The sequence below is a fragment of the Schistocerca americana genome, chromosome 1 (genome assembly GCF_021461395.2).
Source record: "Schistocerca americana isolate TAMUIC-IGC-003095 chromosome 1, iqSchAmer2.1, whole genome shotgun sequence".
NCBI lineage: Eukaryota > Metazoa > Arthropoda > Insecta > Orthoptera > Acrididae > Schistocerca > Schistocerca americana.
In genome coordinates, this window is record NC_060119.1 from 1,157,674,144 (window position 1) to 1,157,689,713 (window position 15,570).

General features: G+C 42.5%; 1 protein-coding gene across 1 annotated transcript in view; it reads right to left on the minus strand.

The window, feature by feature from the left end:
* Positions 1–1,323: 1,323 nt before the first annotated feature.
* LOC124551635 overlaps positions 1,324–15,570 on the minus strand; it is a 62,561-nt gene continuing 48,314 nt past the window's right edge. Inside the window, exons 2-3 of the mRNA XM_047126455.1 lie at positions 9,649–9,801; positions 1,324–4,832 (exon numbers count right to left, since the gene is read on the minus strand). Coding sequence (XP_046982411.1) covers positions 4,534–4,832; positions 9,649–9,801 — 452 coding nt within the window. The 3' untranslated portion in view covers positions 1,324–4,533. The remainder of the gene's footprint in view (positions 4,833–9,648; positions 9,802–15,570) is intronic.

The following is a 15,570-nucleotide window of genomic DNA, read 5'->3' on the forward strand; positions in this document are numbered from 1 at the left end:
CTATCTTTCCAAGATGCACGGAATTATAAAAATAAAAATAAAAGAAGAATATTTAATTATGTTATGGAAGATTTCACATAAATTTTAAAAAATAAAGTAAGCAGAGATACTATGATGAATTTTTACCAGACTGTTGGTTCCCCAAACTCTGTTGTATGGAAGTATGGTAGGAAACCCTACAAATGAGAGAAAAAACCAGAAAAAAGATAACAGACATCAGATCTTATGAGCCTGATAAGGACGGCAGGTCATACAAGAAAAGATAGGGAAATGAATGTAGAATTGAGTACAGAATTTCAAATACAAAGCACATAGAAGAGATAGCACACAGCAGAACTACCTAGAATGTGAATAAATCGCATACTGATGTAGCTATTCAGGAACATTATTATGTCTCATACACAGAGAATCTGTAAAGACCATATTAATAGATCCTAACATTTGATGGAAGGAGAAACAGAATGAAGATTCACTCTTCATTAATGAAGGAGAACTGTGTCGGTACTGCATATCTGCACCTATCGTGTTACAGCACTGGTCGAAATAGTTAGGGGAGCATCTGACATGTAATAAAAGTTGTAAAAATAATCTAGTAATTCACTCAGAAGTCAAACATATGAGGATGTACTTTCAGAATAATATTCTAGCACATCATACTGCTTTGTAATTCTTGTTTATATCACTTCAAACACCAGAGTGAATTACTGCAATGCAGCAACAACTCTGAGACCTAAGCAATCACACTTACTGTTCTCTAACATGTATGTGTCCACTGTGACCGGCCAACACTGCTTCGCACTATGGATACAATAAGTATTATGCGCAACATCACACTAGCCAATAGTGCAGGTAGTGAATGTTGTATCGTTCTGTCAGACATGTTTGTTTCAGAATATGTGAAGAAGCATTCCAACACATTTGAGAAGGTTTTTTGCAACACAGACTGATTAGGAAAATGTTTTAAAATTTTGTTGAAGACTGTTTTAAAGAACTGAAACGGAATTTCTATGAGTAAGTACTGCTATAGAAAATTAAGATACCAATAAAGCACTTACACAAAATGGTTGAGTGTTTGTAAAGTTGCTTTTGTCAGTTGTGCTTATGTATTGACACTTGTATGAAAAAATAGCACGTGTGTAATGCCAACACTGTGCAAGGTTGTTGAAGCTTGTTTCTCCACACACCTCCTCCCCTTCCAGCAGTCTATATGTGTTGGGTTGAGCCTACTTCCTCTGCTCATGGCTCCCTTCTCTAACAGCATTCTGAACAAAGAGTAGGTATATTCTTTCAGGCAGGGATACATTGGAATGTACTTGTGGTTTATTGAATTTAAAAGTTATTTTTATTTAATTCAGGCAAACCACATCTGTCGACAGTTTCGACTAGAAACTAATATAATATCAATTATGTTACATATTTACTTTGAAATTACAGGAATCAGCACAAAGTGACAGAAAGATATATTAGCCAATGCATACACATTGCAAACAGGTGACAAGTAAAATGAAATTAGTAAGGGCATATGTCAGTACAATCTGTTTAATTGGCTACATTGAAATACAGAAGTGAGAAATGTATCTTTAGAAATATCAAAGAAAGATTGTGCTCTATAGAGAGTAAACCACAATGAATCTTATCCACAAATTAGCTTAAAAGTTGTTAGAGGGATCCTAAATAAGTGGATAATATTGTACCTAGAAGACAGACAGCAACTGGTGATTTTAAAGCTTGATGACATTAAAGAAAATGTTATTACAGTAACAACACATTTATCCAATAAATCACCAATAATGTATGGAGTGCCATAAGGCTCTGTCTTAGAACCTCTATTGTTCCTCCTTTACATCAATCACTTAAATGGCTTTTTGCTAATGACACCAGCATTTTAATAACAATTGCTGACAAAATCTCTATGAAAGTAGCAACAGATACCTCAATGTCCGTAGTTACTAGTTGGTTTCAAAAAAATAAAATAATAATAAATAAGAAATTGTACTTATGCATTTCCACTCATCTCCACTTGTACAAGAATTTGATACAACACCATATCTTGACAACAGATTACTGAAATCATTTGCTGAAACAAACGTTCTAGTGATAAGGGTACAATTTAAAGTTGAATTGCCATGTGAAAGAACTTGGAAAAAAGGTTTTAAAAGCTTGGTAGGCTCTTTTTGTGTTAAGCAAAAGTGCAAGCAAAACAATAGTCACTCTGTCATATAACACATATTTCAGTTTATTACCCCAATATGGGGTTATCTCCTGGGGAAATTCAACCACCAGCATAAAAATCTTTAGGATGCGAAAAGAGCAGTCTGGGCTATCTCTGACCTAAAGAGACTGGAAACATGTATACCACATTTCATATACTTGAAAATAATGATATATGAACAGAACCTATTTGCAAAAAAGTATCCTTTAGACAGTACTGGATATCTACAACAAAATAAACATGTCCATGGCCACAGTGCAAGAAACATCAGACAGTTGGGGGAAGGGGGATTGACTTGGGGGAAAGACCAAATAGCGAGGTCATCGGTCTCATCAGATTAGGGAAGGGTGGGGAAAGAAGTCGTCCATGCCCTGTCAAAGGAACCATTCTGCCATTTGCCTGAAGCGATTTAGGGAAATCATGGAAAACCTAACTCAGGATGGCCTGACATGGGATTGAACTGTCGTCCTCCTGAATGCAAGTCAAGTGTGCTAACCACCGTGCCACCTTGCTCGGTCAAGAAACATCAGTAATACACATGTCTCAGTGTAGAACACTATTGCATCATGCAAGTGTTTCACAGAAACTGTTAAAGGATTCAACAGCCCAATTAGTGAGTTAAAATTGCAGCGAAATAAACGTACATTTAAATATAACCTTAAGTCATTTCTGATGGAACAGTACCTTTATGCAGTACAAGAATTTTTAAATTATAAAAAACAGCCGAGTAAACTGAATATGTAATATGGTTAAATTGAAATTCTGATTCTTACTTGTACAAAGTAAATGAAGTATATGCATCTGGACGCCTAATAATGCTTTATAAATTAGAGTATAGATGCAAGAAGAAACTGAAAGAAAAATTATGAGTGCAATACAAAAATAGTAATGATAAAATTTTAGCAATAATGAGTGGAACATTACATGTACTTTCAAGGCGAACAATGATAAGGAGAGGAAGAACAAGACAGCAACTAATGGACAGTGTCAGGGAGGAAATGATAAAGGCATGGAACTAAAGAAAAAAATGCAAGACAGTAATGGTCAACAGCCACTGATGAATGCTTCACCCTTCTGTACCATCGCCATTTCTCCCGCTAGTGGTCAGTGCCCCATCACCGTGTGCACATCAGTCTGGGTTAGGTACGTTAGATGATCATCATTATTTACAAAATATCGATGACGGGTGTTTGCAAATTAGTTTCAGCATCGATAATGAAGTCTTTGAAAGAACATAACATTGACATCAAAGAGAAAAAAATCGACCTTCGATACTGCCACTAAGACTTAACTTTTTCAACATTTAAACGAATTTTTTTCTGAACATGTCCCTTAACAACTCCAGTGCAACGCCTTTTCGACCGTGGGGTGTGTCATTGGGGAGCTGTATTTCAACATTTTCGAAGGAAAAAAGGCAGGAATATGGACTACTGATGTAAATAAGTGTGGAATAATGTCTTTCATCCATTCAGTTCATGATTCCATGGTGGCAACTAGAGTGCCCACCATATTTTTCGATTTTTTAAATTGCTAAAAATAATACGTCTAATTATGCAACTGAATTTTCCGTTAATAATGTAGGATTACATTTGAGCTTCGCAAATGTAACTACTTATATTAAAGAAAACAACATATTCACAATTAAGGTTCTTCAGGTGTTTCTTTTTATTAGTTCTGGAATAATTTTACTTTTTCCGTTTGTTACTTTGAAACTCTTTTATTTTTACACAGGCTATGTCAACGTTAATGATGATTACAAAGTGATGACACTGGTGTACAAAAGTCGTATTTGCATCTGAGCAATGTCAGCGGTTGTTAATACTTTATTACCTTTCAATTTTATAACACTTTCTTTTTTGCGAAGTTCACTACAATAAAGGGGGAGAATTCTGTGGTACGTTAAATATAGAATCAGCAGTAAGAATCAGTTTGCACCACGATCGTCACTGGTATAACAAACAGGTAACAAAAAAGCATTACAGTCTGTAGACAATGACTTGTGGGATATGTAACGTTAATTTTTGCTGTATTTGTAGATTAATGAATATAATATTACACGTGTTGTCATGTTGCTCTTTACGCCATTCTGTATGTTCGTCATTTTACATTGATGTTAAAAGCACAGAGTTTATTATTAGCTATCGATGTTTCGATATCGACGATGAAATCGAACTCAGCGTCCATGATCTGGCAACACCGCATGTCCCTACTCTCGCTAGTCGGCGAGGTGGTGTCCAGCCGCAGCCGCCGCCAGGGCTCGCTTCGTGGCGCTGCTACAGCTGCCCGCGCTGGGCGGCAAGACCGACTTCCGGCCCCTCTGGCTAGGCGGCGAGTGCCCGGCCGGCGACCGCCGCCATTACCGCCGCCAGCAACGCCACCCAGCGGCCGTAGGCCGGCGCGACTGCGCCTGCGCCGCTACCTATGCCGGGCACGATGAGCGAGCCCTGCGCACCTGGGTCGCGAATAGCGCCGCCGCCGCCGAGTGAGCTGAGGCCGTCCCCGGCGTTGCACAGGTTGGTCTGGCAGGAGCGGAAGTACGTCTTGAACGAGTCGTCCTCTACTACAGTGTCCTTCAAGCTGGGCTCCTCCGCGCAGCCGCGGAAGAACGAGTTCACTTCACCTGCAACACGTCGCCATCTATAAGGGCTCGTCCTCGACTTTGTTTTTATTACACATCGTCGAATTCCAAAGGACTGTTCTTTACTGGTGCAGTGCAGACGCAATTCACAGTTAAAGGAATACACAGAGGGATTCCGTGACGATGTTACAAACTTTCAGGGAAGATGGAGAAGAGTAAATGAGTCAGTCAGGTAAGGGACACTGGTTATAAGCGAAAATCTTTCTGATACCTCTGACAGTGGAATACATGTACCGGCACTATTATTGCTAAGATGGTACAGTTGCTGCTAAGATTGTAGGGTAGGCAACTTTCAGAAGTGATAGTATGGACCAAAACTAGAAAAAAAAGTCTAGTAAGCAAGGCATCTAAAGTGCATACCTACTGAGCGATGAACACATGTTCGGTACAAGAGATGTGTTTCACAGTGACAAAGATGAATAAGTGCTCATAGTTCTGAAGACATACGTTTTAGAGTCCATATTTACTGGAGATTTAGTTCTTGTTTTCGTTCATACTATTCTATCACTTGAGCATTGTCCCGCAGTTATTCAGGGTCAGCCATTGTTAATCGGATTTGGCATGTTAATGTTGAAGGGGTGGCCGGATGCCCTTCCTGCCGCCACCCCATACCCCCCCTCCCCCGGATGGAATTAGTGTACCCCAACCATCTGCATCGAATGGAATCCATGGAGTAGCGGGATGTGTAAATCCGCCTATAAACGACATCCAGGCTGAACGGTACATTGGCCCTCGTCGTTAATCCGCCAGGCGGATTCGATCCAGGGCTGGTGCGCCTACCCGAGTCCAGGAAGCAGCGCGTTAGCGCTCTCGGCTACCCTGGCAGGTTGTTTTCATTCATAGTAACTCCTTCAAAAATATGAAAACGAAAGAGGTTGCAGGAGAAGGATGTGCTCCACAGTATCGAAGGTGAACAAGTGCTTATTCCCCTTCAGGTATGTATTTTGAAGCCCATGTTTACTAGACATCTTTTTCCCTGTTTTGGTCAATATTGCCATCGCTGAAAGACGTCCAACCTACCACCATAGCAAGATCAGTACAATCTCAGGAAGAGCAGTACCAATACCAGAACGATTGTTAAGTATCCTCAAATTGTCACATTTACCCTTTTCCATCATCCCTGAAAGTTTGTATCGTCACCACTAAATCACCCGGTATAGAAGGTCTATAAAATGGAAACAAACTTGAGGACAATTTTATGGATAAACAGGAAGAAGTTGGTGAAAATGCAGTGGGAGAGATGATGCTGTGAGAAAATTCGATGCAGCACTGAAAGATCTTAGTGGAAACAAAGCCTCTAAACAGATTACATTCCTCTGAGATCCTTGAGAGTCGTCACAAAACTATTCCATCTGGTGTGCAAAATATGTGAGACAGGCAAAATACCCACACACTTAAAGAAGAATTTAACAAAATCAGTTCCAAAGAAGGCAGGTGCTGACACGTGTGAATGTTACTAAACCAACAGTTTAATAACTTGTGGTTGCAAAATACTAACTCGAAGAACAGGAAAACATAGAAGCAGGCCTCGGAGAAGATCACTTTGCGTTGCAGAAATGTACAAACACTCAAGGCACATATGACTTATCCTAGAAGACAGGCTGAAGAAATGATTTGGAGAAAGCTTTTGACAATACCGATTAAACTACACACTTTGGATTTCTGGAGATAGCTTGGATAAAAATGGGGAGCGAAAGTTTATTTACAACTCGTACAGAAACGGACTGCCATTACCAGAGTGAAAGGACATTAAAGGGAAAGCGTAGTTGAGAAGGGAGTGAAGCAGGGTAAAGCAACCAAGGAGAAGTTAGGAAAGGGAGTTAGCTGTCAGAGAGAAGAAGTAAAAAGTTTCATGTTTGCCAGTGACTGCCACAGTAACTCTGTCATGGGAGGCAAGTGACTTGAAAGAATGGTTGAATGTAATGGATTGTGTCTTGAAAACAGATTGTAACATGGATACCAACAAAATCAAAACAAATGTAATGGGTTATAATCGAATTAGGTTAGGAAACAGGAATTGAAGCAGTAGACGAGTTTTGCTATTTGGGTAGTAAAATAACTGATCGTGGCTGAAGTAGAGAGGCTATAATGTGCAGACTGGCTATGATGAGGAAAGCATTTCTGAAAAAGAGTCATTTGTTAAATTCTAATATAAATGTATGTCTTAGGACGTCTTTTGTGAAGGTATTTCTGTGGAGTGTAGACTTGTATGATAGTGAAACATGGACGATAAACAGTTCAGGGAACAAGGGAGTAAAAACTTTTGAAGTTTGGTGCTATGGAAGAATACTGAAGATTAGATAGATAGATCGGATAATTAATGAGGAGTTACTGAATCGAACTGAGGAAAGAAGAACTTCATGCCTCAACTTCACGAAAAGAAGGAATTCATTGATAGGACACATCCTCCGAAGGAATTGATAGTTTGGTAATGGCACCAAGTGTGTGTATGGGACGAGGGGTGGGTGGGGGGGGGGGGGGGAGGTGTGGACCACCGACCTTGAATACAGTAAGAAGTTCAAAGGGATGTAGTTTTCAGTAGTTATTCAGAGCAGAAGACAGTTGCACATGATAGAGTAGCATGAAGCGCTGCTTCAAACCAGTCTTCACAGTGATGGCTATCAACAGCTCATTATGTAATTGTTATTATCGGGAAGAGTTTCGAATATTTTCCAAATGGATTTAAATAATGGCATTCAATATTTCTAGAAATACTTACATCGATTGAGTTTTGAACATAGGTTGCTTAGTTCAGTGACCATCGTATAACTTTAAGTTAAACTAAATAAGCCCCGGGCACAATTTTTTTGGCATAGAAATAGGTCTAAAATTATTTGCATTATTCCTTTCTCCCTTTGGTCACCCAGATCACCCGACATGAGTCCCACATAACATTTACAGGACATAATCGAGAGATTAGTTCGTGGACAAAATCATGCACCGGCACCATTTTCCATTTTCGTAATTATGGACGGCTATAGAGGCAGCATGGTTCAATGTTTCTGCAAGGGGCTTCCAACGACTTGTTGAGTCAATGTCACATCGAGTTGCTACACTACATTAGGCAAAAGGAGATCCGACACGGTATTGGGAGGTATCCTATGACTTTAGTCACCTCAATGTATGTACATGTACATAAGAACTCTGTTAGCTTTAACGTTATGTGAATATATATATATGACTTTAGTCACCTCAATGTATGTACATGTACATAAGAACTCTGTTAGCTTTAACGTTATGTGAATATATATATACTCCTGGAAATTGAAATAAGAACACCGTGAATTCATTGTCCCAGGAAGGGGAAACTTTATTGACACATTCCTGGGGTCATATACATCACATGATCACACTGACAGAACCACAGGCACATAGACACAGGCAACAGAGCATGCACTATGTCGGCACTAGTACAGTGTATATCCACCTTTCGCAGCAATGCAGGCTGCTATTCTCCCATGGAGACGATCGTAGAGATGCTGGATGTAGTCCTGTGGAACGGCTTGCCATGCCATTTCCACCTGGCGCCTCAGTTGGACCAGCGTTCTTGCTGGACGTGCAGACCGTGTGAGACGACGCTTCATCCAGTCCCAAACATGCTCAATGGGGGACAGATCCGGAGATCTTGCTGGCCAGGGTAGTTGACTTACACCTTCTAGAGCACGTTGGGTGGCACGGGATACATGCGGATGTGCATTGTCCTGTTGGAACAGCAAGTTCCCTTGCCGGTCTAGGAATGGTAGAACGATGGGTTCGACGACGGTTTGGATGTACCGTGCACTATTCAGTGTCCCCTCGACGATCACCAGTGGTGTACGGCCAGTGTAGGAGATCGCTCCCCACACCATGATGCCGGGTGTTGGCCCTGTGTGCCTCCGTCGTATGCAGTCCTGATTATGGCGCTCACCTGCACGGCGCCAAACACGCATACGACCATCATTGGCACCAAGGCAGAAGCGACTCTCATCGCTGAAGACGACACGTTTCCATTCGTCCCTCCATTCACGCCTGTCGCAACACCACTGGAGGCGGGCTGCATTATGTTGGGGCGTGAGCGGAAGACGGCATAACGGTGTGCGGGACCGTAGCCCAGCTTCATGGAGACGGTTGCGAATGGTCCTCGCCGATACCCCAGGAGCAACAGTGTCCCTAATTTGCTGGGAAGTGGCGGTGCGTTCCCCTACGGCACTGCGTGGGATCCTACGGTCTTGGAGTGCATCCGTGCGTCGCTGCAGTCCGGTGCCAGGTCGACGGGCACGTGCACCTTCCGCCGACCACTGGCGACAACATCGATGTACTGTGGAGACCTCACGCCCCACGTGTTGGGCAATTCGGCGGTACGTCCACCCGGCCTCCCGCATGCCCACTATACGCCCTCGCTCAAAGTCCGTCAACTGCACATACGGTTCACGTCCACGCTGTCGCGGCATGCTACCAGTGTTAAAGACTGCGATGGAGCTCCGTATGCCACGGCAAACTGGCTGACACTGGCGGCGGCGGTGCATAAATGCTGCGCAGCTAGCGCCATTCGACGGCCAACACCGCGGTTCCTGGTGTGTCCGCTGTGCCGTGCGTGTGATCATTGCTTGTACAGCCCTCTCGCAGTGTCCGGAGCAAGTATGGTGGGTCTGACACACCGGTGTCAATGTGTTCTTTTTTCCATTTCCAGGAGTATATATATATATATATATATATATATATATATATATATATATATATATATATATATATATATATTACGATGTGCACCAAACGATAAATAAATGAATGAAAACAGCACAGTGAGAGCTGTACTCACCAGTGGAGCGGATCTCCTGCCGCTGGATGGTGCAGTACTTCTGCTCGGTCTTGCAGGTGACCTTGGGACTGCCCGACGTGACCATGTCTGGGCTGTCCACACAAGCCTTGCTTTTGTCTCCCGCGGAGTACACGCACGAGTAACAGATGAGTCCTGCAATGGAGATCTCTGGTCAGTCTCAAACGTCACGAACAAGCTTTTAAGTTAAAAAAAAAAATCAACAACCGACCACAACCATGACACTTGACAAGCTTATATTGTCATCAAGGCCTAGGGCAAATACACTGAAGCGCCAAAGAAACTGGTATAGGCATGCGTATTCAAATTCAAAGGCAGAACACGGCGCTGCGGTCAGCAACGCCCATATAAGACAAGAAGCGTCTGGCGCATTTATTAGATCGGTTACTGCTGCTACAATGGCAGGTTATCATGATTTAAGCGAGTTTGAACGTGGTGTTACAGTTGGCGCACGAGCAACGGGACACAGCATCTCCGAGGTAGCGATGACGTGGGATTTTAACGTACGACCATTTCACGAGTGTGCCGTGAATATCGGGAATCCGGTAAAACATCAAATCCCGACATCGCTGCGGCCGGAATAAGATCCTGCAAGAAAGGGACCAACGACGATTGTAGAGAATCGTTCAACGTGACAGAAGTGTAAACCTTTCGCAAGTTGCAGCAGATCTCAATGCTCGGCCGTCAACAAGTGTCAGCGTGTGAACCACTCAACGAAGCATCATCGACATGGGCTTTCGGAGCCGAAGGCCCACTCGTATACCCTTGATGACTGCACGACACAAAGCTTTACGCCTCGCCTGGGCCCGTCAGTACCGACATTGGACTGTTGATGACTGGAAACATGTTGCTTGGTCGGACGAGTCTCGTTTCAAATTATATCCAGCGGATGGACGTGTACGGGTTTGGAGACAACCTCATGAATCCATGGTTCGTGCATGTTAGCAGGGTACGTTCAAGTTCGTGGTGGCTCTGTAATGGTGTGATCTGTGTGCATTGAGAGTGATATGGGAACTCTGATACGTCTAGCTAGGACTCTGACAGGTGACACGTACGTAAGCATCCTGTCTGATCACCTGCATCCATTCTTGTCCTTTGTGCATTTCGACAGACTTGGGCAATTTCGGGAGGACAATGCGACATCCTACATGTCCAGAATTGCTACAGAGTGGCTCCAGGAACATTCTTCTGAGTTCAGACACTTCCGCTGGCCACTGAACTCCCCAGACGTGAACATTATTGAGCATATCTTGGATGCCTTGCCACGTACTATTCAGAAGAGATCTCCATCCCCTCGTACTCTTACGGGTTTTGCACAGCCCTGCAGGATTCATGGTGTCAGTTCTCTCCAGCACTATTTCAGACATTAGGCGAGTCCACGTCACGTCTTGATGCGGCACTTCTGCGTGCTCGCGGAGCCCCTACACAATATTAGGTAGGTGTACCAGTTTCTTTGGCTCTTCAGTGATTTTCAAACTGACAAGGAACCCCTTGAGTGCGTGGTTGCAAGTTCTGCCTTTACTAAGGTTCATTTGAAAGTGTTGCGTTAACAGTTATCACAGGAGAAATATTAGCTTCTAATCACTCACAATGTGTATTAGGACGGTGACAGAAACTGAGTGTCCGAGAGGTGTAAAGATCAACCTTGTATGGGATGTATGTATTACACTTCACAAAATGGACATCGTCGATAATCAAGAAATGTTCAAAACAAAGCATTAACTTGCACAATGAACACCTCCCTCGGGCATTGGTGTGTGTGTTGTCCTTAGTGTAAGTTAGTTTAAGTTAGATTAGGTAGTGTGTATCCCTAGGCACCGATGACCTCAGCAGTCTGGCCTCATAGGAACTTACCACAAAAAAAAGTAGTGAACCACAGTGATCACGAAGGTTCGCACCATCAAGATCGAAGACGAATTTCTTGGGAAATACGAACCGTGTAGGACGCTCAGCTAGGTATCTGGTCTTAAACAAGCACATAGAATCATATTGGTGTAACGGGGTGATGAGAACTAATGAAATGTGATGGCATGCAACCGAATGCGAAACAGCCTGTCGTGGGACTTCTCGTGAAACTGGTTGCCCTTAAGGCGTAGCTGTAGCTGGTGCGATAAACAAACATCCGGAGGCGGAATTCGTCAAGTGCTTCTAATTGGTATGAATTGAAATGTCACACACTCTTCAGCATGTATAGTTTGCTCCAAAGAGGTATGATTTTTATACGCAGACCAGGAAATCAAGCGAGCAGGGCTCACATCATAGTTGTAGTTCTATCACGCCCATTTTCCCACTTTAGTTTGCTGTGACGTAAACATTCCCTACTGCCCTTGCAAGATAACGCATTCGAGAAAGAATCGTGTGCGTCAGACCACCTCCAACTTCTCGCAGCATAGTAAATAACTTTACAGCCAATTTACCCTCCAGATTAACAGTCGACACAACGTTAAACGAACGCGTTAAGAGACTCATGCTAGTCAATCTTGATACAACTCACTTGGTGCGTCTAATTTCTAGGTGTCCTTTCACATGCGTTTCCTCTTCATATCTCGATTGGGCGCAGTTGAAAGATAACTTGGTACTGGACGACGGAATAAGTCTGTATATCTCAACTACAAATTTTCGGGCTGGTTCCGCAGTTTGCTGTGCATCGCCAAGTTGACGCTTTGTTTGAAATATCGTTATCTTTCGCCTTCCAAGTGTGTTGCACTGTTTGAAGCTATGCAACCATCCTCTGTATGCCTTGGAATCACTATGTGGTGCACAATCTGATGTGCATAACGTTAGTAGGTCACTAACAGGCACATTCTGTAAATTGTGTATCCTTGAAACGCTCATACACCAGTTTTCGTAACAAGTGCGCCTTGTCCTCCCTTGAATACCCGTAGTTTTCCTTATGCACTACACGGTCATATTGCTGCGGACATGTTCGAAATCTGATCGTAATTGTTTTTTCACTGTGCTGCGGTTGATCTTCCCTGCACGTAATTATGTGTAGAACCCGTACCTTGGACAACGATTGTTCTTTAATACGTTTCACAGGAGACGGGATTTGTGGCTCTCTGCCGCCAAGGATGACGAACTACTTGGCTCGTCACCCTTTTCAGTATCACTTTCACTTGGTAAGTACGTGTCATCATCATTGTACCGCTCACGTTCATTGTCCGCACAGTCGAGCGTATACAACACCACTGACTCATCTTGCTAATATTTCATCTGCCACTTCTTTCTCACTCTCGAAATTCCTTGGGTTTCTTTCTGACTAAATACCAACTTCAGCTACTGTTGTAGATCAAATGAAATGTCTCCTTTGTTTATCGTTGCCATTGCTGTGCATTACACCAACACCACTAGCACTGCAGCACTGTTGTGAGTTACTCGCCGAGTAAGAAATTCAACTACGCTACGTAGCCTCATACTGTGTTCACCCTCGTTGCCAATAGCAGCCAATATTGTGGTTGCACGGTATACAATATGAGGGGCGTCGAACGCCGTAAACAACATTGGTCTTTTGCGACTTTGCACTCAAGGGGTTCCTAGTGCGATAAAAAACTCTAGTTAGGAAACGATACGCCTATGTCAAAAATTACGCAGCCAAATATATCGAAGGATAGCTCTGCTGGTGGGATGTGAAAAATCTACGATCTGTTAACAATAGATATTTAGCGACTAATATTGTAGAGCTGGGAGGAGTCATTGTCAAAGAATTCTATGGAATCGGATTAGTCCAGTAATTTTTCAGAACCTTCCTCCTGAGCAAACTGGATTCCGTTCAGGACGGAGCTGCACTGATCAAGTCTTATCATTAACAACATCTATTGAAGCAGGACACTAAATGAAGCAAAAAAAACATCAGTTGCTTTCGTCGAACTAAGTTTAGAAGCATGGACTGCTTTATAAATTATTCCAAATTGTCCCATGCCAACAGACAACAAAACTAATTGACAACATGTTAATTGGAAGGGCATTTACTGCGATTACGCAAAAAGACACCAACTGCCCAAAAGTATTGAATAAAGGTTTGCCACAGGGATCCGTCCTTGCTCCTCTCTTGTTTACTCTCTATATATCAGATATCCCTCCAACACAGTCCAGAAAGTTTGGTTTGCAGAAGACTGGACAATAGCTGCCTAACACAAAACTTTTGAAAGAACTGAAGAAATCCTAAGTTCTGATCAAGATATCTTAAGCCACTATTTCCGCAAATGGAGGTTACAACTAAACTTAAATAAAACAGTAGTTTCAAGTCTTCATCTGTCCAATAGATCGGCTCACAGAGCCCTCGATGTCTATTTCGAAGGAGACAAACTTCATCATAATATGGACCGAAAATACCTTGGGATCACTTTAGATAGGACGCTTTCTTTTAAGGAGCACTTGACACGAACTTCTGCTAAGCTCAAAACCAGAAACAACATTCTCCATAAACTCTGCGGCTCACGTTGGGGATCGTCAACGAAACTGTCCGGGTATCAGCACTCAGTTTGGTATACTCAGCAGCAGAGTACTGGGGGCCTGTCTGGCTTAATAGTCCACACATAAAAAGATAGACGCACAACTTAACGAGGCCATGCACATTGTTAGTGGGTCAATACGATATATTCCCACACATTGGCTACCTATCTTGAGCCACATTCCACCTCCCGATGTCAGATGGAAGAGCGCGCTACTGCGTGAATACCAGAAGATCGCTAATAACACTGATCTTTCAATGGTGGACGACGTATTCCCTGCGGAGCGAAAAAGACTAACAAGGGGAGGCCGCCAATTGTGAAATTCAGATTCAATTCATAGTGCGCATAATAATAGCTCATGGCCAGAGGTGTAACGTGGCAAAGAACCAAGATGCACTTCTCAGCCGTTGTCGAGAAAATCGACAGTTAAAAGAAACCGTTGCGGTGAAATACTCTCTACGATTAATAATTTTCTACAGCGTCGTGGCGCAGTGGTAAGCGCTCGGGTTCGTAATCTGAAGGTAGCCGGATCGAATCTTGCGTCATGCAACTTTTTTTTTTTTTTAGTATTTGTTTTTTGTAGTTCAAATATATATATAATTCCCGGCAATCAGTTGCAACAATTATGCATATAATAAGTTATTGAAAGTCGTTTGTCGTGGAAAAACTGGCGACTTCGAATATCATTATGTTTTCCGCAAACAAAGTTGTATTTCACAAATGTTATTAATTGTCTTCATAATGTTAACCATGTATAGTTAACAGAAGACGTAGAAACGGTATTCCGAAACGAATACGTATAGTGTAAGTCAAACGTTCGAACAGAAATTTGCTGCGGCAGGTATGAAATATAAACTCCGTTACTAGCTCGTTACACTTGAAGGACAGATGTTGAATAGGCCGAAACGAGCCGCCGCATAACAGCGTAGTTGCCTGCTAACTTCGAAAGAAGGTAGATGCAGTCCCTAGCGCAACTTATAACATCGTCGAAAATTAGTGCGGACGAGAGAGCTTTGGTACACCCAGTTAAAAAAACGGAAAAATGGAGGCGGTACTATTGGAGAGCGATCCGCCTTCACCAACATGCATAAACAATTCATTAATAGTTTATATATATATATATATATATATATATATATATATATATATATATTTGAATTACAAAAAACTAATAATAAAAATAAATTGCATGACGCGAGATTAGATCTCGCGACCTTCGGATTACAAACCCGAGCGCTTACCACTGCGCCACGACGCTGTAGAAAATTATGAATCGTAGAGAGCATTTCACCGCAACGGTTTCTTTTAACTGTCGATTTTCTCGACAACGGCTGAGAAGTGCACCTTGGTGCTTTGCCACATTACACCTCTGTCCATGAGCTTTTATTATGCGCAGTGTGAATCGAATCTGAATTTCACAATTGGCGGCCTCCCCTTGTAAGATCAAGAAATG